Consider the following 24,432-nt stretch of genomic DNA (forward strand, 5'->3'; position numbering starts at 1 on the left):
CAACCCTTGAGACGAAGTGATAGAATAAGAAGAAGACCTAATAGACTTACCTTATAATTTATTAATTTAAAATCAATCTTACCTTATAGTGTGAAAAAGATTTCCTTGATTAGAAGTACTGCACAAATTTAAAACTGATCGAAAAACTTAAGAATGACAATTGTTTGATTGGAAATTAAAATATATTGATTGATTGATTGTTGGTTGCTTAACGTCCAGTGGCAAATATTTCATGCATATTCAGGACGAGAACAAGTTCACAATAAATACAATAGGTAGGTTTTGTAATAGATAAAGGGATTAAGGTCGGAGAAATTTAGACTGCCACGGGAAATGAGGGTATATTGGATAGGGACAGAAATTTCGCCTTGCAACAGGTCACCTACGGACCTCTCAAAGAGTTGTTGCAAGGGTTCTTAACGTGCAAAGAGCGTGGCACTCTCTGTACACGAGGCATCGGATTTAACGTCCCCATTCTGACCGGACGTGGCTGCAAATTTGTACATCCCGCACAGCCAAACGGACGCCCCACTTTAACAAGGGTTTTACTGCCGGTCGGAGGAAGACCAATGGTGACCATACTTCTATTCCCCAGTCACCCTTGGGGGGAAATTAAAATATATGAACACACATTCCTCAGTATAATAACTAGAAATGTAGAAGGGGTTTTATGGAAAGAGACTTGTGTTAATCTGAGTGATTGTTTCTTAAATAAAGGGTATTTAAATTGAGGATAGAAGTTTAATATCATCTTACATGTATATACTTATAGTTTATTTTTAATGTTGATTTACATTGAAAATTTTATGTTCATTTTTTTATTTTATCTTTGTTTATAATGTTATGATTGTTAATTGTTTTAAAATATCTAGATAAGAAATTTTCTTCTCATTATAAGTACATTTTTAGTTTATGATTCACGACTCATAAGTAGACAGGGTCTGTCTTTTTTCAAAAGAATTATTTTTCAGTGAGGATTATTTTAAAATGTTCTATAGATTGATGCGACATTTTGGCGTCTGTACAATCTGATCTTGAAAGAAAATGTTAACGTATTTGGATTAGTCACAATTAAAGCAGATAAGATAAGATTATCAAAAGATATACATTATTGTTTTTTTTTAAGCTATTTTTAATCTTAATTCAAAATCCAAAATAATCAAAGTATTTTTAATGATGGCTTAACATTTAGATTTTTAATGATGATTTAGCTTTTAATCTTAAATGTGATAAACTCATTTATTTTTCAAGTGTTTATTACAGAATTTTTAAATTCTCAAAAAATATCAGAATGTATGCTTTTAATAGACCTTTTACTGATTCTTTTATTTAAAATGAATAGATTAGATTTTTATTGATGTTTCAAATTGTATCATTTTATGTTTTTTATTCATATGTTTGTCAGATTATAAGAAAAATTATGAAAATCAGACAGGTGCTAACTAAGTATTAATTTCATTACTTCGAATAAAACATGTATCTTTTAACAGTTTTATATTTTTAATACTCAATTTTGTAGCAGTATAACATTTTTAATGCTCAATTTAGTAACAGTATGTAATTTTTAATACCCATACTTTTTTTCTACCAATGGCAGCAAATGTAATATTTTGTAGCAATATTTTACAGAAGTACATGTATATGTTGACTAATAGATTTTATGTGTTGAATATCAATGTTTTACATTGAATTGAAATCCATTCACCAAAGACATTCCAGTATTATTTTTAACTTTAATATGTCACAAGTGTTTCTATTCTCAGGGTATTGTTTGATAGTCTTTCTTGAGTTGACATATTTTTAGTGATTGTTTAATGTTAAATAATTGATCAAAAACATTCCAGTATTACTCTTAAAACATGATATTCTAGGTTGAATAGATAAATAAATGTTTTATACTTTTATAACATTGTTACTCAGGGACTATGCAATAATGTTGTTTTTTCTTTTGTTACTTTTTAGCTCATGTAGTTTTTAGATCATTGTAAATATTTTAGGTAACTTTTTCATTGATGATTTTATTTGAAGTGCCATGAACATGATAGTTTTCAAGGTTGTGATTTTCCTATGTATTATTTTAAATTATCATCTATAAAAGTGTCATGATGCAAAACAGATTTCATATTTTTTCCTATCAAGATATTTTAATTTGATAGAACATTTAGAGTTGTCTTTCTTTGTATGATTTTTTTTTTTACTAAGCTATCAAAGTTAGTATGAAAGGTAGTGTCTTTAACAAAACTAATTTATAATGTTTCAAGACGTGATGCTGCATACTAATATTCATCTGTTAGATAAACTATGATAACAAATGTTTCATGAATAAACATATTTTGCACTGAGATATGTCTTTCTTTCAATTTTCATCATATAAAATCAAAGTGAGATTTATAAATCAGTACACTAGGTAAATAGTAAACCTCAGTTAATTTTTCTGTAATTCTTACCGATACACCTTTGGAACTTTGTTGTGGAAAGTGGTTTGATAAACCATATGGAGTTATGCAAAGACAATTTGCTTGGTATACTATTATATCTACTTCCTTAGTATCCAACAAATCACCAAAAAAAAAAAAAAAAAAAAAACAATTCAAACTCATTCTGTGTTCTCCACAAACCAAAAATAATGAATTCAAATTACAGAGATTTGTATTTTTTTTTCACACAAAGAACAATGGATTATCCTAAGAGCATTATGAAGCTTAATACATGAATCAGACAAGGTATTACCATGTATAATGTATACAAATCATAGGGTGTCACCATTTTGGGTCTACATATCAGAGGGTACCACCATTTTGTGTCTGCATATCAGAGGGTACCACCATTTTGTGTCCGCATATCAGAGGGTACCACCCGGGTACCACCATTTTGTGTCCGCATATCAGAGGGTACCACCATTTTGTGTCCGCATATCAGAGGGTACCACCCGGGTACCACCATTTTGTGTCCGCATATCATGGTTATAACACTACTTAAATGCTTGAAACGACAAAAAATCTTTTTTAATTCATTGTCTTTGTCTAATGCACTTTACATTCCTCGGATTTCAAATGTTTGGCTTTGAGCGTTCCTGATAAAGGTAAATCCAGAAAAACGCTTCGGACGCATGAAATTATTAAACGTGTTGTTTTCAATTATTTACATCACTGGGTCGATACCTCTGCTGGTGGACTATCAGTCCCCGAGGGTATCATCAGCTCAGTAGTCAGTACTTCGGTACTGACATGATTTATAACAAACTTTTCTAAAATTTTCCGTTTATAAATTTTGAAATTATAAAGAACCTAAGGTTTCAACTCCCTCAGGCAAAGTTGACCTTGTATGGATTTGGCTATTTGTTTTAGGTATTTTTGTCATATAGCATTTAAACTGTTTCGGTACTTATACTATCCTCTGATTTCAAATGTTTGGCTTTGAGCGTTCCTGATGAAGGTAAATCCAGAAAAGCGCTTCGGACGCATGAAATTATTAAACGTGTTGTTTTCAATTATTTGTTTAGCTCTGTACATGTATTTTCCACTGTCACATATCGGACCACTCCCACTAAGGATATAGGTATAACACTTAACACATAGCAACCGTTGTTACTAAGCTAGTACCTACAGCGGCCAGCGACAAAATCGTTTTTTTACAGGTAACACAGATAGCCAGAGGACATGATGCATCATATAAATCCGGTTAAAGATTTACTATAATAGCGATTCGTAAGCAAGATGAATTCTGTACTTTTTAAAGTTATAAACATTAAATGCAGAGACAGCAATTTCTTGTTATACTTATAAATAGTCTCTGTACTAAATACTAACAACCAGAAAATACTTCATTGAATATGTTGTAACTTGCTAGTATTTTACCTTTGTCTCTCTGTTAGATAGTAACAACGACCAAATCATTTTTCATTACCTGTATCACAGAGATCGAAGTACGATATTTTCCAATTAAGGGCCCCTGAAGGGACATAGATAAATTAAATTCTTTAAGGTGTACAAGTTTAGCGATTCTATTTCTAGATGGGTATTGCATTATGTATATGGCCTTTTAAGCAGGTGCAGAGAACGCAATCGCTTGAATTATAATGTATTCAAAAATCTGACAGCACGAAACAGGTGTGACCCACAGGTACGGAAAATAATTTTGTCGGTGGAAGTATTTAGGTTTAACTTTATTTGAGCTTATCAATTAATTCTAAAACTGCGAGGTTACATCTTTTAACAGGATGATTGATAAAATCAGGAATACCGTTTCTATTTTACATTCAAAAAATATTCATTCTCGTATCGCCACGTCACGAAATTGTGACCATCGTGCACGACTGCCAAGATTTTCATGAAAGGTTGTTAATATAAAGTAGAAATCGTAACTGTGTATACTTCTTAAATACGGGTTACTATTCATTAAGTTTTAATACACTTAAAGGACTATACCATTGTTTCCCACAAACAACAGATGAAAATCTCTAATTTTATGTTTATCGATTTCCAATAACCTACAGGTAAATAAAAAATGATTTTGTCGCTGTTAGTATTTATCGTAATCTGAAAGGTGGTTACCACAGGAAAACGGACAAAAAGTCACAGAATAAAATGTTCTTGACAGAAAGTCACAAATTTAATTGGACACAATGTTATAAATAATTTATTAATAATTGTTTGAATATATAAGAGAAAGATCTTGAAATATTTACTTTTTATTACATGTTTTCATGTTACAGTTAACAAAATTGTTCCTAAGTCTTGTTCCATGAAGATTATCATATTTAAATCATGCTTAGTATACATTTCTTGGCACCATGAAAACTACCCTATCCAAAGTCAGACTCGCTCAAATACACTCGGGATTTATTAAGTATTGGGATGAAAGAGTAACCCCAGAGTAGTAGTGTAAAATGTATGGTTTAACAACATACCCCCGCTGATTTTCTATTATATACCCATTGTGTACAAAATATGTGTGGTATGTGATCCGCACAGATTTGCAACGTAAGCAAGAAATGATGATAAACTGTGCGATATGTGATCGACACAGATTTGCAGTGTAAGCAAAATCTATACATTATAAAAAGAGCGACAACCTCGTTTGAAAATAATGACAAGTTCAAGTTAATGATAAGTTTTGTTCATTCATTTGCGTTTTCACTGCGTATATTGATTTTGGTGATGGCAGATGTAGAATTTAAACGTAGACTTACTAACCAATTGATTTTTACATACGCACGAGAAATTTTGAGCTTATGCAAAACAATCAACGATAGGAGGTGTATAGGATGTCAATATAATAAATTAAGTCAACTTTATCATGATTGTTTAACTATGACCGACGATGAAGTAGTAACGTTTCATTTTGAGGAAGCTTTACAGAACGTTCAACATAGCAAAATTCTAGACCTGTATGAAAAGAACACCGAATATTTAAACATTCCCAAGGACGTGGTAAAGGAATTTAAAGAATCATTCAATTGGGATTGGTGGTTTGAAAACAACGAAGAGAAACAGCATATCACAAATAGGATTAAAGAAGCTTTGGATATTCTTATTCAATTCCAGTAACATGAATCAGGAAGAAAATGACATATCTAATATATATTATAATGCATCTAAACCAGCTGCCTACCAAGGTGCAGAAAAAATACGACTAACTTTGAAAGATGAAGGTATTAATAATATTGGCATCCACAAAATACGGAAATGGCTACAAAATCAAGATGATTACAGCCTCCAAAAACCCGTTCGAAGAAGGTTTAAAAGAGCTCAAGTCGTTGTAGCTGGTCCCGATGAACAACTTGATATTGATCTTATGGACATGCAATCATTAGCTAAAACCAATGACAACGTGAGATTCCTACTTGTAGCAATCGATGTATTTTCCCGTTTTGCTTGGGTTGTGCCTTTGAAAGATAAGACTGGGAAAAATGTTGAGAAGGCGTTATCGATTATTCTAAACGACAACAAGTTTAAGAAAATACGCAGTGACGCAGGAGGTGAATTTAAGAACAAATGGATAGCGAAATTGTTAAAAGACAAAAACATATATCATCATATTACTTTAAATGAAACAAAGGCCAACTATGTGGAACGTTTTAATAAAACATTATTTTTCGATATTTAGCAAAGCACAGGTCAGGGAGATATATAGACTCCTTACAAGATTTGGTTAAGTCATACAATTCCACACCACACAGATCGTTAAAGAACATTGCACCAAAAGACGTGAACGCTGATAATGCAGCTAATCTGTGGGCATATATGTACTTAAAACCGAGGAAGAAAAGACGGGGAGTCACTAAATCTATAAAAAAACGGAACAGATCGATTAAACGGAGTTTGTTTAAATATAAAATAGGACAACTAGTTCGTATTTCACATTTACGCAGACCTTTCCAACGTGTGTATAATGAACAGTGGTCATATGAAGTATTCAAAATTGACAGACGCTTCCAAATGCAGGGGATTCCCTTATACAAGATTGTAGACTTAATGGAATTTCGCATACTAGGTAGTCTATACCAATCAGAAGTACAACCCGTAAATAAATCAGAAGATGCATTGTGGGAAATAGAAAAGATCATAAAGAAAAGGAAAAAGAATAAACACATTCAGTATTTCGTGAAATGGTTGGGGTATTCAGACCGTTTTAATTCATGGGTTGATGAAGCAGATGTGCAAAATTGAAGTATGTCCATCACTAATAGCAGTTTCTTTTTGTTTGTGGACAGCGACTCAGATGAAAATAAAACCTACTTTCCAGACAATAATCCGACTAATTTTAAAATCCATCTAACCGAACCCCTTCAACTTGATAATATTTGGAAAGTGGCATTGACTGAGATACGCATCAGAGATGACAATAGAATTGCATATATAAACGACTTATATGTTCTGTGTGATGTTGTGGATTATTCCATTGTTAACGGAGGACAGAGACAGCCTATACTACGTAGATTACAATGTGTGAAAAAGGGGAACTGGACACATAAGTATGAATTACCGAATTATTTATCCATTAACAAAACGACAATAGTTAATTTAGAATTCTATATAATGGACAAAGATCTCAAAAATCCTTCATTTCTGAAGAAACCAGTGTCGCTTACACTTCATTTCAGACAATACCCCTTTTTCACGTGAACATATTAATATTTGTCTTAATATGGACGTATCTAACATGTACGTTCCAAATGCTTCCAAATGGATACAGTATTATAAGGATAGCTTAAAAAGACACACATTCAATGGAAAAAATCGAAACCAGAGAGGAGGATCTTTAGTCAGTGGAGCGAAAACGGTTATTTCTCCAATAGAATATGGAAAGTCGGAAGTGTCACCGAAAATTGAAGTTGATGAAGTTCCCGTCAAAATCATTTCGCCAGCTCAGGCTGCTGTAGAACAAGCATCTACAGAGATCAAACATAGGGCGCATGTCAAGAGGAGAGTTAAAAGACGACATAAGACGAAACAGCTCAGACCAGGAAAGAAACGTCGAAGACTGAAGGTTAAAGCTCCGAAGAAGAAGAAGAAGAAGGAGAATCGTAAACTACAGAAGAAAAAAAATCGAGATTGACCAAGAAGAAGAAGAAATTAACCGGTGATATTTTCAACTAAACCAGAATGGCTATGTTAAACAAAGATTTTTTCGTGGAAGGACAACCTTCCGAACTGTCACTTTTCGATCTACCTCCAACACAAGTGGGGGTGGAAAACATTAGAATGGAAAACGTTAGACCGACGTCAACCATTTCAGATTCCTCACCGATATTGTTTGACATTTCGGGGTTGAATGGATTAGAATATTTGGATTTATTTAACAGTCAAATGCATGTGACATTGCGTGTTTTACATGATGACAGTTCAGTCTTGACTCCCGGAGAAGACATAGCTCCGGTGAATTTATTTTTGCAGTCTCTTTTTTCACAGATAGATGTAAGCATCCAAGGAAAAGCCCTGTCTACCACATCTGGATATTATCCATATAAAGCATATATACAAACTTTGCTGCGATACGGATCTGACGCCAAACAATCTCAACTTTCCACACAGTTATGGGTGAAAGATACAACTGGAAATTTTGACGATGTGGATTTTACAAATGGAGATAACACAAAAGGAATAGTGAGGATGGCATATATTAAAGAGTCGAAGCTCATCGATTTACAGGGTCCCATAATGCATGACTTATTTCAAGTCAGAAGGTACATTCTCAATCAGGTTGGTGTCAGTATACGATTTCATCGCTCCAACCCAACTTTCTCCTTACTCAGCAACGAGGCAAAAAAGTATAAAATTGATATACGGGAAATGACGTTGAAAGTGTGTAAAGTTCAAGTCAACCCTGCAGTCATTACTGCGCATAACACCCTTCTGAACTCTACTCATGCGAAGTATCCATACACGAAAACGGAAATTGCATCAATGACTCTAGCAAAAGGAACTTTAAATTTCACGTGGAATCACGTATTTCAGGACGCATGCCCAAGCAAGGTCATCATTGCCTTTATCAACAGTGAAGCAGCGGGTGTGGGTAGTCTCACCAAGAATCCTTGGAATTTTCAAAACTACAACTTGAGTCAGATTAATTTGAGCGTGGATGGTATACCGGTCAATGGAGGTCCTTTACAATTAAGCTATAATGATGCAACTGGATATACTATAGTACAAGTATTGTCCAATTTGTTGACTACAACTCGCAAATGGTTGAATGACGAAGGCATCGACATTTCCAGAGACGACATACCCGGAGGTTACGCCTTGTACGCATTCGATACACAACCAGATTTCGATGGAAACGAATACTTATCATTGCAGAAGCAAGGGAGTTTGAGGATAGATGCAGTTTTCAACACTGCACTACCCCATACAGTTAACTGTATTGTGCTCGCCGAAAGACCTGGTTATTTTGAAATCAGTCAATCTAGAGATGTTGCATTGAAATAATGGATACTAATACTCTGAGGTGTATAGTAAATTGTGACCCCGTTTTGTCACAAAAAGTGATTGGGGTAATTTCGGCAGATGAAATACCAAAACGCATATCATCCTACCCGACTGCTTTCATCATTAATACGGACCGAAAGCGTGACCCCGGAAGGCACTGGTTGGCATTTTATGTTACGAGTCAAAGAGGGGAATTTTTTGATAGTTATGGGCAAAGGCCATCTTTTTATTCTGGTGGATTTAATGACTTTTTTGTGGTAAACAATCTTACTCTTCAATACAACGATAAGAGACTTCAAAGTATGGACTCAAATGCATGTGGATACTACTGTGTTTATTATCTGATTAACAGATGTAGGGGAGTCCCGATGGAGGAAATACTTCATACATTTTCAAATAATTTGAATAACAATGACACGTTTGTTTTCGATTTTGTGAGAAATACCTTTCCATACTGTGTGAAAGGATTCGATGGAAAGTGATGTATGATACCATTTGCAATATGGCCTCGGAGGAAGACGCACCTGTGTTACAGTTTGAAACGCCTACGTCCATCATGGTCTGTGGGCCTACGAACGCAGGCAAAACCACATTTGTAAAACGGCTGTTGGAGCATGCATCAATGATGTTTAAAGAGGCTCCCACCCAAATTCTTTACTGTTATGGCAGTGTTTGGCAACCAATCTTCACCGACATGCAACGCTCTATACAGCGTTTGATATTTCATGAAGGTGTTCCGAGTAAAGAGGACCTGATGGAAATCAGAGGAAGCGACAAACAACACATGATCTGCGTTTTAGACGATCTGTTACAGGATTTGGCAAACGATAAATGGGCACAAGAGCTGGTATGCGTATCCTCACACCATCTAAATATGACAATTTGTGTGTTAGGACACAACATCTACGAAAAGGGTAAAGTCATGCGAACCATGAGCTTAAACATTCATTACTATGTCATTTTTGAAAATAGACGTGATCCAGAACAACTGCATAGATTTGGAAGACAGGTGTTTCCTTACAAGGGAAAGTACTTCATTGATTCTCTGACCAAGGCGACGTCACTCACGCGATACTTACTTGTTGATTTAAGTCCAAAATCGGATAAATTATATTCACTTCGCACCAGAATTTTTCCAGGGGAAGACATGATCGTGTTCCGTCCTAAAAATGAGGAAAAAATTAACGATGAACATCAAACTGAGCTTAAAATTTCTAATGGTGGCTGAAAAAAAATCAACGAGATGCCTTGATTCATACATTAACAGATCCACAACTGCAAATTCTAGTGGAGATCATATATAATTTGATCAAAGGTGGAATTCACATTTCAAATAAATATAAAGACGTGTTATCGGTAAATAAAAACAATGTTAGAAAAGTTGTGGAAGAGTCAATTTCTAAACGTCTCAGGAAGAAAAGACTATTGAAAATTAGTGGAGACCTACCGATCATTCTTCAAGCTTTTTTCAAGTATGAGTCGGGAACTGGTGTTAGTGTCAAAGAGAAGATTTGACGATCTTGTAAAAAGAGCTTCTACACAAAGTTTAGATAAACAGAGCGAAAAGGCCATTGGTGAGGAAAAGGACATTGAACAAGAAAACCAACAGAACGTTAACAGTAATCAACATGGAGGTGGGAATCCTTTCACTGAAATGACATTTGAATCTTTTGATAAACTACATGAGAAATCCAGACTTAAGAAAAAACGTGTAAAATCTAAATGGTTGAATTTTAAATTATGATTTGTTATAATAATGTAAATAATTAGAATTTGTAATAATAAAAATGTTACATGATAAAATTTTGTTAATGTCAATCAATATTATGCACTTGAAAAGAGGTTGTATCATTGGTCGATTGTTTGACGAGTTGTGATTGGTTGTTTAAGTTTATTATTTAAGACTGTCATTTTATCAGGTTTTGAAGCTATGTGTTTAGTCATGGATATTGATGCAGTTTTAACAGATTCTACACAAAAATATCCAGATGGTTCAAATGCACTTGAAAATGAACTTAAGACTTTGAAACGAAATTTGAACGAGTTGTGATTGGTTGTTTAAGTTTATTATTTAAGACTGTCTTTTTATCAGGTTTTGGAGCTATCAGTTTAGTCATGGATATTGATGCAGTTTTAACAGATTCTACACAAAAATATCCAGACGGTTCAATTGCACTTGACAATGTACTTAAGACTTTGAAACGAAATTTGAACGTCAATGAGGGATTTACATGTGGTATATGTAGCAAGGTTATTCAACATCGAAATAATTTCAACCGTCATTTGAAATCTCACGATACTACACATAAGTGTTTTATGTGTAACAGGAAATTCACCAGAATAGACTCTTTAAAGAGACACGAACGCGGACATCTAGTAGGGTATGTACGTCCAAACGACACGTATAATTGTCGACATTGTGGGTTGGGATTTAAAGATTACACAACTTTGTTTGATCATTCCAAAACCATGCATCCAATCCAGACCGGGGGTAATGCAAACATATCAAACAATCTAACAACTTCCCAGAACGCGTTAGATGATTCCGCTCACGTTTTAACTATTTATCCATCGGATGAGGATAGATATGATATTCTCACATTTTTCTCCAACATTCGTCAAAAAATAAAGCACACCCTCGCAGAGAGATGTGACAAAGTGAGACATGTGAAGTGGTACCTTAATGTCCACGTGGAACTGACAAGGGAGACGAATGATGGAGAGGTGGACAATAGTCAACCCTATTTTAAAAGCAGAACATACATGCTATTGTCCAAAGGTGACATCGAAGATGGTGAAATCAACGAAGCATTTCAAAAACAATTCCAATCTTTTGATGAGTACATGGCAAGGGGGTCAGGTTGGACTTTAAAACATGTAATTAACATGGGGGTACACACCGTACAATTTCGTCCAATAGGCGGATCTTCATATTTCAAATTACCTGAAACTTTAGAGAAGAGCCATGCAGTTGTCAACATAAAAAACAACGACAACAAATGTTTTCTGTGGTCTATTTTGGCACATTTACACCCGAAGTCGAATAATCCAAACCGATTGACTCATTACATCAGACATGAAAAAGAACTGAATATGAAGGGCATTTCGTATCCGGTACAAGTGAAGCAAATACCGAAATTTGAAAATCAAAACGACATAGCTGTCAACGTCTTCGGTTTCGAAGAAGGTGAATTCTTTCCCATTCACATCAGTAAACACAAGAACAAGAGATACGAAGTAGATTTGTTATATCTCACAAAGAATGATGATGCTCATTATTGTTACGTCAAACATTTGAATAGGTTATTGTCGAGGACAAAAAATTGTGGTAGGGCGTACAAGTTTTGTCGTTATTGTTTGAGGGGACTCACATCGCAAAAAGTACTTGAAAAACACCTTAGGTATTGTTCAAAGCAAGAGGCACAGCACGTTGAGTTTCCGGAGAAAGGAAGTGGAGAGGATATACTCGAATTCACCGATTTCCAAAAGCAGATGAGAGCCCCGTTTGTCATTTATTGTGACTTTGAAGCCTTTGCACGTCCACTTGATACCTGCCTTCCAAACCCAAGCCATTCTAGCACAACCACGACAGTCAATTATGAGGCTTGTGGTTATGGATATCAGATAGTGTGCGAGGACGATCGATATTCTAAACCACCAGTCATCTATAGAGGACCGGGTGTATGTCAACATCTCCTCGAACAGTTGTTTATAGAAGAGGAATATATAAAGGACATTCTCGATAAAATAGAGCCATTACACATGACACCGACAGACGAACTAAAATTTAATGAAAGCACATGCTGTCACATATGCAAGAAATCATTCGCAAGAACGTCAGAGAAAGTGCGAGACCACTCACATCTTACTGGTAAATTCCGCGGGGCGGCTCATAATTCGTGCAACCTAAACTATCAACACCCCGATTTCATTCCAGTTTATTTTCACAATCTACGAGGGTTCGACAGTCACCTTCTGATGCAGGGCGTTGGACTCTTTAAGGGGAAAAAAATAAACTGCATACCAAACAATATGGAAAGATATGTTTCATTTTCTCTGGGGTCACTCAGATTTGTGGACAGTTTTCAATGTTTACAGAGCAGTTTGTCTAATCTCGTTAACGATTTGGCGAACGAAGACCCTCAATACTTTAAGGCACTCATCAAAGAATTCCCTTCCAACGATGAGAGGAATCTCCTATTGCGAAAAGGCGTTTATCCTTATACGTACATGGACAAGGAAGAAAAATTTGTCATGACATGTTTGCCATCAAAAGAGGACTTTTACAATGATTTAACGAAAAGTCATATATCTGAAGAAGACTATGATCATGCGAAAAGAGTGTGGAACGTTTTCAAATGTTGTAATATGGGAGATTATCACGATCTATATTTGAAATCTGATGTGTTGTTATTGAATTGTGTTTTTGAGAGATTTCGCGATCAGTGTATGGAGACATATGGTCTAGACCCAGCTCATTATTACACAGCACCGGGTCTGGCATGGAGTGCGGCGTTAAAAGTATCGGATTGTAAATTGGAATTAATCACTGGGGACAATGCAGAAGCCTATCTTTTCATTGAGTCCGGATTGCGTGGGGGAATCTCTCAGATTTCAAATCGAATGGCAACAGCAAACAATGAACACCTTAAAAATACCTACGACCCCAAAAAAGAGAGCTCATATCTGATTTATGAAGATTGTAATAACTTGTATGGTCTCGCCCTCAGTATGCCCCTTCCCACAGGTGGTTTTAGATTTTTAAGAAAAGACGAAAGGGAGATCTTCGATGTCGCAAATACTGATGTTGAAGGGGACATGGGTTACATACTGGAGGTCGATCTGGACTACCCACAAAACCTTCACGATTCCCACTCGGACTATCCACTGGCACCGGAAAGTAGAATAGTGTCTGATGATATGATTTCCCCATACAGTCAAAAGTTGTGGACTAAACTTAACTCATCTGAACGGAAAGGATTAGTACGAGGCAGGTCGAGAGTGAAATCTAAAAAGTTGTTATGCACGTTGGAAAACAAGCATAGATACGTTTGTCATATTAGAAATCTCCAAATGTACTTGCAATTGGGAATGCGTTTAAAAAAGGTTCATCGTGTTTGGAATTTTCTCAATCCCCCTTTTTACGGGAATACATCGAGTTGAATACCGAAAAAAGGAAGAATGCTAAGGGGGATTTCGAAAAGTCATTTTATAAGTTAATGAATAATGCGGTGTTTGGAAAAACATGTGAAAACGTTAGAAAAAGAGTTGACGTCCAGCTCATCAACTCGAAGAGAAAGATGTTGAAACAAACCGCTAAATCGTCTTTTGTGAGATGTGAAATCTTTACAAAAGACCTAGTAGCAGTTCAATGCAAGAAGACCGTGCTCACATTAAACAAACCCATTGCAATTGGAATGTCCGTGTTGGAATTATCAAAATGTATAATGTATAAACACTATTATCAATATATAATACCTAAGTATGGCTCGAATGCTAAATTACTAATGACTGACACAGATTCGCTCCTACTTCACATAAAGACGGCAGACATATATTCCGACATGGAAAAAGATAAACATCTCTTCGATTTTTCAAACTATGAGAAAACCCACTATCTTTTCGATAAGTCCAATGCCAAAAAGCCGGGTCTTTTTAAGGATGAGACAGCCGGCGTACCCATTAAACAATTTGTTAATTTGAGAAGCAAAATGTATTCTCTGGTTTACGGTGACATCGAGCAGAAAAGAGCAAAAGGAATAGTGAAATCCATAGTTAGAGGGGAACTGAAACATTCCAATTACGTTAAATGCATCCTCGATCAAAAAAACATCATGTGTCAGCAAAATTTGATTCAATCGAAGAAGCATAAACTACATATAGTTAATGTGAATAAGGTTGCACTGAGTGCTTTTGACGACAAACGCTACGTGATGGACAATGGTGTGGACACGTTGGCTTTTGGACATTACCGTATCAATCTGATTAACACAGGTCATAATTAAAAAACAATAACATTGTTTCAATTTTTAATTATTATATAAATATATGAATAAAATATATGAAAAAAACAAAAACCTTTTTTCTATTTCGAATATTTTTTTTCAGGGTGGACATAAAAGCGTTTATGTTACATATCAAAAAGAACATACAATGTAGTATAGACAAACATTAAAAATTAAACATTGCTGAAATAGACCGAAAAACTAAACGCAAACAACAAATAATTGAACAAATTGATTGAAAGACAAAAAAAGAGAGAGATAAGTCAAAGCGGAATTATGCTTTTAAATTATAAGTTAAATGTTATTAAACAATTTCACCATTTAAAAAAAAAAATCTTAACATCCGTTTGTCAACATATTTTTATAAATTGTCCTCCGTGTGTAAGAACCCCTTCCTTTCAGACAAAATTTTTGATAAAATAGAACACCAATGTTCATGTAGGAACAATTCTTCACTCTTATTCGTGAGCGGAAAAATAATAATACAATATTGTATATATAAATATATGAATAAAAATGAAATATATAGATATATATATTTCTTTTTTTCTTTTTTCTTTATTTCGTCACATTATTTGTATAAATGATTGTATTAATAATAATATATACCTAGGTATGAGTTCTGAAGCCGAAACTACTAAAAACTAAAAAAAAAATCAATCATCTGCTCCCATGTTTGAGAATCCCTCCCTTTCAGATAGAATTTTTGAAATAATGAAACACCAATGCTCATGCATGAACAAATTTGACATGTCACGTAAACATTCGTCACTCATTTTTCGTGTGTTGAATGAAATTTCATCTGCAGACAGGGTGCCACAATGTCGGATGAAGGTGGCACATACTGACAAATACAAAGACGAATTGTCCACATTGAAAGTTCTCTGCGTCACCAGCTCATGTAACATGAACAACGCCCCAATATCATTACTGTTCAAGTCCATGTTGAATGTTTTAAAAACTTCCATTAATAGCGGTGAAGGTAGTTTGACTAACACATCCCTAGTTGATGAAGACACCGGCACCATACATATAATTTTATGAATATTGTCTATACATTGTTTTTGCAGAAGAAGCACTCTCATGTTCAATCGGAGTCGATAATCACGGTCCTCCGAGTTCTTTTCTCCTCCAAAACTTCCTCTTCGTCCGACTCCTTGCAAACTTTTCTCTTTCGTCTGGATGGACTTGTGCCCTCCCCTTCTGATTCGATGTAGACATCCATCCTCTTGGGTGGTTGAGAGTCGTCCGTAGCTGCTTCCAGAGCTGCTAACTCCTGGTTCCGGTTCTCCCTATTCTACAATATAACAACACACATTTTAAGTAACAAGCGGTTGCATATATATATTAGACAAATTTATCGCAATACTCGCGGATCAATTTTTTGAACACGTATTTAAACGAAGAAAATTGAGGGTTCACATGCATCCTGTAATTTCATAGTTTAAAAAAAAAATCAAAAGAAAAATAAAATTGAAAATTAAAAATAATACTGAAGTAAAGCAGCTAAGTCTCCTGCCTACCTGTAAATCGAAATTCTGCGCTATTGCAGCGACTGTACTTGGTCCCGCCATCTTCACCAGCTCTCTATATTCTACCAGTGATATGGTAAATGTATTCCACCCCGCAGCATCCTTTTTCGGTGATCTCAGGTGAACATATGTCACCCCACCAAAATTGTTAACTGTCACCGTCTTACTTTTACCAAAGGATCCATTTGCTTTTAAAATGGTGGCACCATCGTATACCGTTGTTAATCCGTTCATTGTTTTACTTTTTGTATGATGTGGTTATTACAAAACTGATGAAAATCCTAATTTTACCCTCATATTCATACGTTGGCATTTTCTTTCATCTGAAATATCCGCACTGTTTCATTGGTGGACCTTCATGAACCCATCCGCTGTTATTGGTTTATCTCTACACCCTTAGTGTTTGTAAGACGTTTTCATTACCTCCCACAAATTTTCATTGGTAAACCTACAAGACCTGCGCTCTTATAGGTTATCCACTACACCCCCAGTGTTTGTAATGTGCTTTCATTGGTGACACCCAAAACTCAACATCGGGAACCGGTTATGCATTTTGTTCAAAGATAAGTTTCAATGAAACTTCGATTTTATTTCATTCATTTTTCAATATCATTTATGAAGAGTGTTTTGACAATTTCAAGTTGATCGTTCGCATATAAACATGCAAATATAATAACTGTCATTCTCAGTTTTCATATTTTCAGGATCAATTTGAAATCATGAAGATTCATTTTTTGTAACCTTCAACTGTATGAATAAAATAAAAAAAAATACGACCTATTAATTCTCAAATTCGAGATATTGCTATAGAATCACCAAACCTTTAAATTGTCCATTGATAGAAATGGTAATTTGCTAAAACTAGTGAAAAAATGATTTTTTAATTGTATATCATCGGTCTTCAAACATTTTCTCATCAAAATCTAAATGGGTAATTTCAAAATTCCTACTGTGTTTTATTTTCACACTATTTTCATTTTAATGAAATATTATTACTATACGAAAATCGAAAAAGGTGTTGTAACACATTTGTGATTTATATTGGTGAACATAAAGCTGACATTATGGAACTTTGTTATGTTCTGCAGCCGATGAGGATATCAAATGGAATGTGTGTGTATGTTGTAGTAGACATAATGATTTTTGAGTTTCAATCGGATTCCTTTGAAAATCCAATCATTGTTGATGAGGTCAGTCGGTTGGGATCTTCAATGAATCCCATCCTCATCCCGGATGATGACGACATCGTCAGTGACAATGACTCTGATATTTTATCACTTTCCTTGAACGACCTGAGTGAGGAAGATTCTGGTATTTCAGAGGTAGATAGCAATGACACTGTTGCAATCGTCAATGGTATGTTTTAATTTACTTGGTTTGTAAATGTTTCTATCTAAAAGGTTTTTCCATAGTCTACAATCACACCCTCTCTACACTATCAATAACTCATTGTTCTCCATTAATGCATCATACAAGATACCCTTTGTTGTGTCCTTGAACTTGTACCTATGTAATATGTTCTTATTTTGATGGACTATCTAATGAGAGAACAATGTCAACAAATTTTATCATAATCAAGATAAGATAATCAAAAATGATGGTCCAGTTGCAACTTTGCAGACAGGGAGAGAGAGATGAAGAGACAAGATGCTTCTATATATCCCTGAAATGTGTATGAGATCGTGATATATATGTATATATTTTCTTAATCAGCAAACTTGTATATATGAGTGTTTTCTTTCCCTTGTAGATTCTGCCCCCATAATTTGATGGTTGATTATCCAAGATGTTTTAAACACCTGTCAAAAGTCAAGAGCTGAGGATCACTGATTTTGTCTTTTTTGGATGTTTTTTTTTCCTTGCATAATTTGATGTGTAATTATTTAAGATGCAATGTAGGAACTAGTCTCCTGTATATTTTAGTATCAATGTTGGGTTGTTTCACAACTTATAAAGTGAAGACAATCAAGATTATTGACAATTCTTTTTTATTTATTAATGTTCGATTAACAAAATTGTAAAATATAACAAAAAAATATAATCAATAACAATCAATATGACAATTTCCAATGGCATGCAATAAAGATGATTGTCTGCATTTGAATTTATAATATTTCCAATAATGATTAATATAGTAATTTCCAAAAGTATGTATATGATTGAGTATTAAAATGATTATTTGCATTTGGCTTTAAACAAAATTTTCAATCTGAGCATTAATTAAACAATTATTTAGATTGATTGATTGTTGGTTGCTTAACGTCCAGTGGCAAATATTTCATGCATATTCAGGACGAGAACAAGTTCACAATAAATACAATAGGTAGGTTCTGTAATAAATTAAGGGATTAAGGTCGGAGAAATTTAGACTGCCACGGGAAATGAGGGTATATTGGATAGGGACAGAAATTTAGCCTTGCAACAGGTCACCTACGGACCCCTCAAAGAGTTGTTGCAAGGGTTCTTAACGTGCAAAGAGCGTGGCACTCTCTTTACACGAGGCATCGGATTTAACGTCCCCATTCTGACCGGACGTGGCTGCAAATTTGTACATCCCGCACAGCCAAACGGACGCCCCACTTTAGCACGGGTTTTACTGCCGGTCGGAGGAAGACCAATGGTGACCATACTTCTATTCCCCAGTCACCCTTGGGGGTACAATTATTTAGAGCACAAACCTATGATGATTACAATCTGATAATAAAAAATAAAAAAAAATATCAATGTAAACAATAACAAGACAAAATTTCATTAACATTCAATAAATTTATAAAAAAAAGTAACAAAAAAAACCTGAGTATTAACTGCATAGGTGAATCAATAACAATAAATTTTCAATAATATTCATACAAACACACATGTTATAATCAATATAAAAAATCATTGTAAATATAATAAAAAAGATCACTACTACATATAATTACCCTAAATCAATAACAATAAATTTTCAATAATATCATGCATTGTATAAGCACCATTTTAATAATCAAGATAAAATCATTGTAAAATGATAAGAGGTTGATACAACAATAACTACCCTGAATCAACAACAGTGAATTTCTAATAAAATTCATATAAGCACCATTTTAATAATCAATATAAAGTCATTGTGAACATAATAAAAAGTGGATACTACATATAACTACCCTGAATCAGTAAATTTCTAATAATATTCATATAAGCAATATGAAATCATTGTAAAAATGATGAGGTAAAAGGTATAAAAAGTCAACACTATGTAGAGACAGGAATATTACAGCAAAAATGGAGTAACAATTTCAATGATTATAATTATTTTGAGTGTTAGTGAAAGTTGATATGAAATTGATGAGGTAGAACCTCTAAAATTGCTTTATGTGGAGATAGGAATATTGTAACAAAAATGGAATGTAAATTTCAATAATTATAAACTATTTGAGTCTTTACAAAAATTGATATAAAATTGTATCCTGTAAAACTCACTAGTCAAATAAAACAGTAATTAACTATGCATTAAGGTTGCAAACAAACAAATCACCTCATTGAATAAAATGGGTTGTCTCATCCCTACAGAAATTTGATATAAAATGTAATCCTATAAAACTCACTGTCAAATAAAACAAGCATGATAAAACAAATCAATTTAAATATTACAAACATTACTAATGCACTCATAATCTACTGTTACAAGCATTAACTATGCTTGTAATTTGCTTTTAGTACATCTATGCATACTAAATTAAAAAATGAACATTTGGTCAAGCATTCCTTAACTTGATAAAACAATTCCTAAAACTCTGTAAAATTAAGACAACAACATAGAGTCATGGTTAATTTTTGAGCATTTAAAAACAAAGTACATAAAAATCAGTATTTGAATGCACATCTAACATGTTTAACCACCTAATGTATACACAGATTGAAATGCTTTTTCTCACAATTCCACCCCCCAAGGGTGACTGGGGAATAGAAGTATGGTCACCATTGGTCTTCCTCCGACCGGCAGTAAAACCCGTGCTAAAGTGGGGCGTCCGTTTGGCTGTGCGGGATGTACAAATTTGCAGCCACGTCCGGTCAGAATGGGGACGTTAAATCCGATGCCTCGTGTAAAGAGAGTGCCACGCTCTTTGCACGTTAAGAACCCTTGCAACAACTCTTTGAGGGGTCCGTAGGTGACCTGTTGCAAGGCTAAATTTCTGTCCCTATCCAATATACCCTCATTTCCCGTGGCAGTCTAAATTTCTCCGACCTTAATCCCTTAATCTATTACAGAACTTACCTATTGTATTTATTGTAAACTTGTTCTCGTCCTGAATATGCATGAAATATTTGCCACTGGACGTTAAGCAACTAACAATCAATCAATCACAATTCCATATTGATAATTAATGTAGTGTTCACAATATGAAAATTGACCAGCTGTATTTTTTTATGATGTATTTGAAGTAATATTGTATTCATTGCAATAATCTTGTATATCCAAAAAGTACTTAATTGCCAAATCCATATCTTTGAATAGCTTTTGTCATTCTTGTCGATTTCCTTAAAACTAGAGCATTATGTTCTTGTTGTCTTTGAACTGGGATTGCTTGAGGGTTTGCTTCATGTCTTTCTTGTGCAATCTGTATGACTTGTGCATCAGGATTAGCTGGGGGGATTGCTTGAGGGTTTGGATCATGTCTTGGTGCATTCTGTACGACTTGGGGGATTGCTTGAGGGTTTGGTTCAGGTCTTGCTTGCACAATCTGTATTACTTGTGCATTAGGATTAGCTTGGGGGATTGCTTGAGGGTTTGGATCATGTCTTGGTGCATTCTGTATGACTTGTGCATTAGGATTGGCTTCGATGGGGTTTTGATTTAAATATCTATGCATCATTTGCTGGTCATGAAATTGAATATTTGGCATAATGACTGGTATATTGATTCCAATTCGTTGCAAAAACCAGTTCAAGGCAGCATCTTTAACAAAAAAAAATTAAATGTTATATAATTCACTGTCATCAATACACATATCAGAGTGGTCATTATTCAATCCGCTAGTATTTAATTCATAATGTTGGAGTGGTGATTTTCTATAACATGAGCAACATCCACAGTGTCTGGACAAGCAATTTAAAAAACAGTTTCGTCCACGTATGGTTCCACGGCAGCAGAAGAAAATTATGGTGGAACATGTTAATACCACACACACTATAAATTAAAAAGAAACAAAACATTATTTTAAGCTTGTTAATAAATTTGTATGATGTATTTGATTAATAAATGTTCTTTAATGTAGCTTTTGAAAAATATTTCAGCTATAAATTTGCAGAGTTCTAATTCAACCAAAATACACATTGGCTTTTGTCAGTTCAACTATTCTTGGACTTGTGAATTTCCCCCCCCCCCCCCCCCCCCCCCCCCCAAAATATGTTATAAACATATATAAAGAATAACAAGTAAAATATATTTCTGGTGTTGTGCTCAAAAAGTTAACTGTGATGACTGTGATGATCAGTTTCACTGGTGTAGGATGATAAGTAAATAAATCAGCTAGATCTATGTGATACCAATAAATTTTAATACACTCATTTTTTTATTTTTTTTTTGCCTGTGTTAAGTTATGACAACTGTTATAGTTACTTGATTATTGATTGTTAATCTTCAGATTTATTGTCTTTCTTGAAAGTTTCCTTATTTTGGTATTTTGGTATTACCTAGTTCTTTTGATTATACTTACAGGCAGTCATAGTAATTAACCATACAAGGTAGGTTTTCACCTTTTCTGTTTCCTCATGATCATGATGACCATCCCCAATTGTAGAAGTACATTTTGTACCTGGACACACAGGTGTTGTATGCTGGTACTCAGATGTCTGTCTTTTGTCCCCTTCGTTGCTTCCTGACATTGTCATTGTGGCGGAATCATCATTTCTCATTGTCAAAGTACTACCGTGCACAGGTGTGACGGAATCATCATTCCTCGCTGTCGCAGAACTGCTATGTACAGGTGAAGTATGCTCAGAGGTCTGTCTTTTGTCGTTATTTACTGACATTGTGGTGGAGTCAAAATGTTTTTTATTGATTGATGTGGTGGAACCATGATTGCTCTGATATGTTGATATTTGTACTTTGTCACGTTTGTTGTCTCTGGACACTGTGGTTGTAGACGTTTCATACTGAAAAAAAAATACTATGAAAATACATGCATCTTACAAAACAACACTATGTACAAAAGACATGACGCCTCCATCCTGCTATGATATTATCCTCAGTTTCATTATAATAGCACATATCCTTCTTGGAAAAGAAAACCGATTCAGGTGAACAGACGGACAGACATACTCGACCACTATATATCTAACTGTATTTTAGTGGTTATACTTATTTTTTTCCTTTTATTCGTGTTATGTTTCTGTGCTTTTTATTTCATGTGTTAGTGTATTCAGAACCCTCCTTTTACCACCTCCATAAATTGATTATTTCAATAAATACATAGTGCACTGATATTGAATGTAATCTTGTCTAACATAGGCTACTGTCATAGGGAGATTAAAAAAAAAAAAATCATGATAAAACTCACCTGACATTCTTTATTTGCATGTTCTATGGTGGTGTGCTTAATAATGTTTCCTCTTATTGTTAATCGAGGGCAGAATCCTACTTTGATTTTAATTTGATTCAATTCCTTCTTAAAGTTGGTGGTTGAAATAATAAGTTCGACGTCACTGTCCACCCGATTGAAGATTATCACTTGCACATTCTCGCCTGACAGCATGTATCTCTCATTTTTTAAACGATCACATTCGAATACACCACCAGTCCCACCAAGACAATGGTGATTGATGTTATATCTGATGATTTGACTTGAGCATGTTGCAGTCAAAACTGTGAAAATTAAAACGCCTTTCGAAACCATTCTTCACGCTCCTCGTCAAATCCTCCTCGTGATGCCGCTCTTTGTTTCTATATCCCCTTATTACACAGTCTAATGAACCTGATAACATTTATTGGTGGTTGTTATCATTATATATTACTTTTTAATACAGTTTAAACTATTCAATCGTACAGTGGAACTTAAAATGTTAAAATAGTGACATGACTAGAAAGGTTTTAAGTGATTATTGAGAGAAACCAATAATATGTATCGTTTGCTTTGCACTTCGTAAATAAAAGGGAATCTAGAAACGATCATAACAAAGGTGCCAAGTGAAATTAAACCCTCTATAGTTAATCCGGTTATATAAATTTGGTAAATAAAAATATTCTATTCTATTCTATTCTATAAAACAATAAATATCTGATTTGTAATTATTTGGATGAATTTTCCCCGTTAAAAATCCGTATTTTTTTTTTTTTAAATTTGCTGTGAATGATGAAATTTGTATGAATGGCGATAGACTAACGTTATATATCTTAGTTTAAATTAAATCTAGTACTTTTAAGTACACATACAGCATACATTTCTGGCTGGTTTCTATGTATTTACACATAAAAAATATTCTATTCATAAAAGAAAAAAAAATGTCCTTATTTTCGTTTAATACAACCCCGAATATTGACCTTGTTTACCATCCCATTACAGTGTAACGACGGACGCCCCGTTGATTTTTTAAATTAATAAACTGTTTAGAAATTGATTAAAAAAAAAATCAATGTGTTGTTTATCATCTCAGACTTGTGTAACGATGGATACATGCCGTTTTCAACTTTAACCATTGATGACAAATTCAGCGGGTTAAGATTAAAATATTAATTTACTGATACATAAATTACACCCTTGTTTACCACATATATAGAGTGGGATTTGATATTATTTTGCTTACGTTGCAAATTTGTACAGATTTCATATCAAAATTCAAAATTCAAATATTTATTGCCATATATACCACACATACTCTGTACGCATTACTGCTTACGCTGCAAATCTTACAATCTGAGTTACCTCTCTTTATACAGTTTATCATCATTTCTTGCTTACGTTGCAAATCTGTGCGGATCACATA

General features: G+C 34.3%; 1 protein-coding gene across 1 annotated transcript; it reads right to left on the reverse strand.

Moving 5' to 3' along the window:
• Positions 1-22,143: 22,143 nt before the first annotated feature.
• On the reverse strand, positions 22,144-23,489 carry LOC127722312 (uncharacterized). The gene is made up of 2 exons (XM_052229200.1): positions 23,010-23,489; positions 22,144-22,605 (listed from the first exon to the last, which is right to left on the reverse strand). Exons 1-2 carry the CDS (start codon positions 23,343-23,345, stop codon positions 22,144-22,146), a joined length of 798 nt encoding a protein of 265 aa, XP_052085160.1. The 5' UTR covers positions 23,346-23,489.
• Between the last annotated feature and the right edge of the window lie 943 nt (positions 23,490-24,432).

This window comes from Mytilus californianus, unplaced genomic scaffold, assembly GCF_021869535.1.
Source record: "Mytilus californianus isolate M0D057914Y unplaced genomic scaffold, xbMytCali1.0.p SCAF_12, whole genome shotgun sequence".
Lineage (NCBI taxonomy): Eukaryota > Metazoa > Mollusca > Bivalvia > Mytilida > Mytilidae > Mytilus > Mytilus californianus.

Bases quoted from the DNA above. Each gene is read 5' to 3' on its own strand.
- LOC127722312 (XM_052229200.1), bottom strand. From the start codon at position 23,345: ATGGTTTCGAAAGGCGTTTTAATTTTCACAGTTTTGACTGCAACATGC. The intron at 22,606-23,009 runs GTGAGTTTTATC...TTTTTTTTTCAG, and splicing joins ATGCAAATAAAGAATGTCAG to TATGAAACGTCTACAACCAC.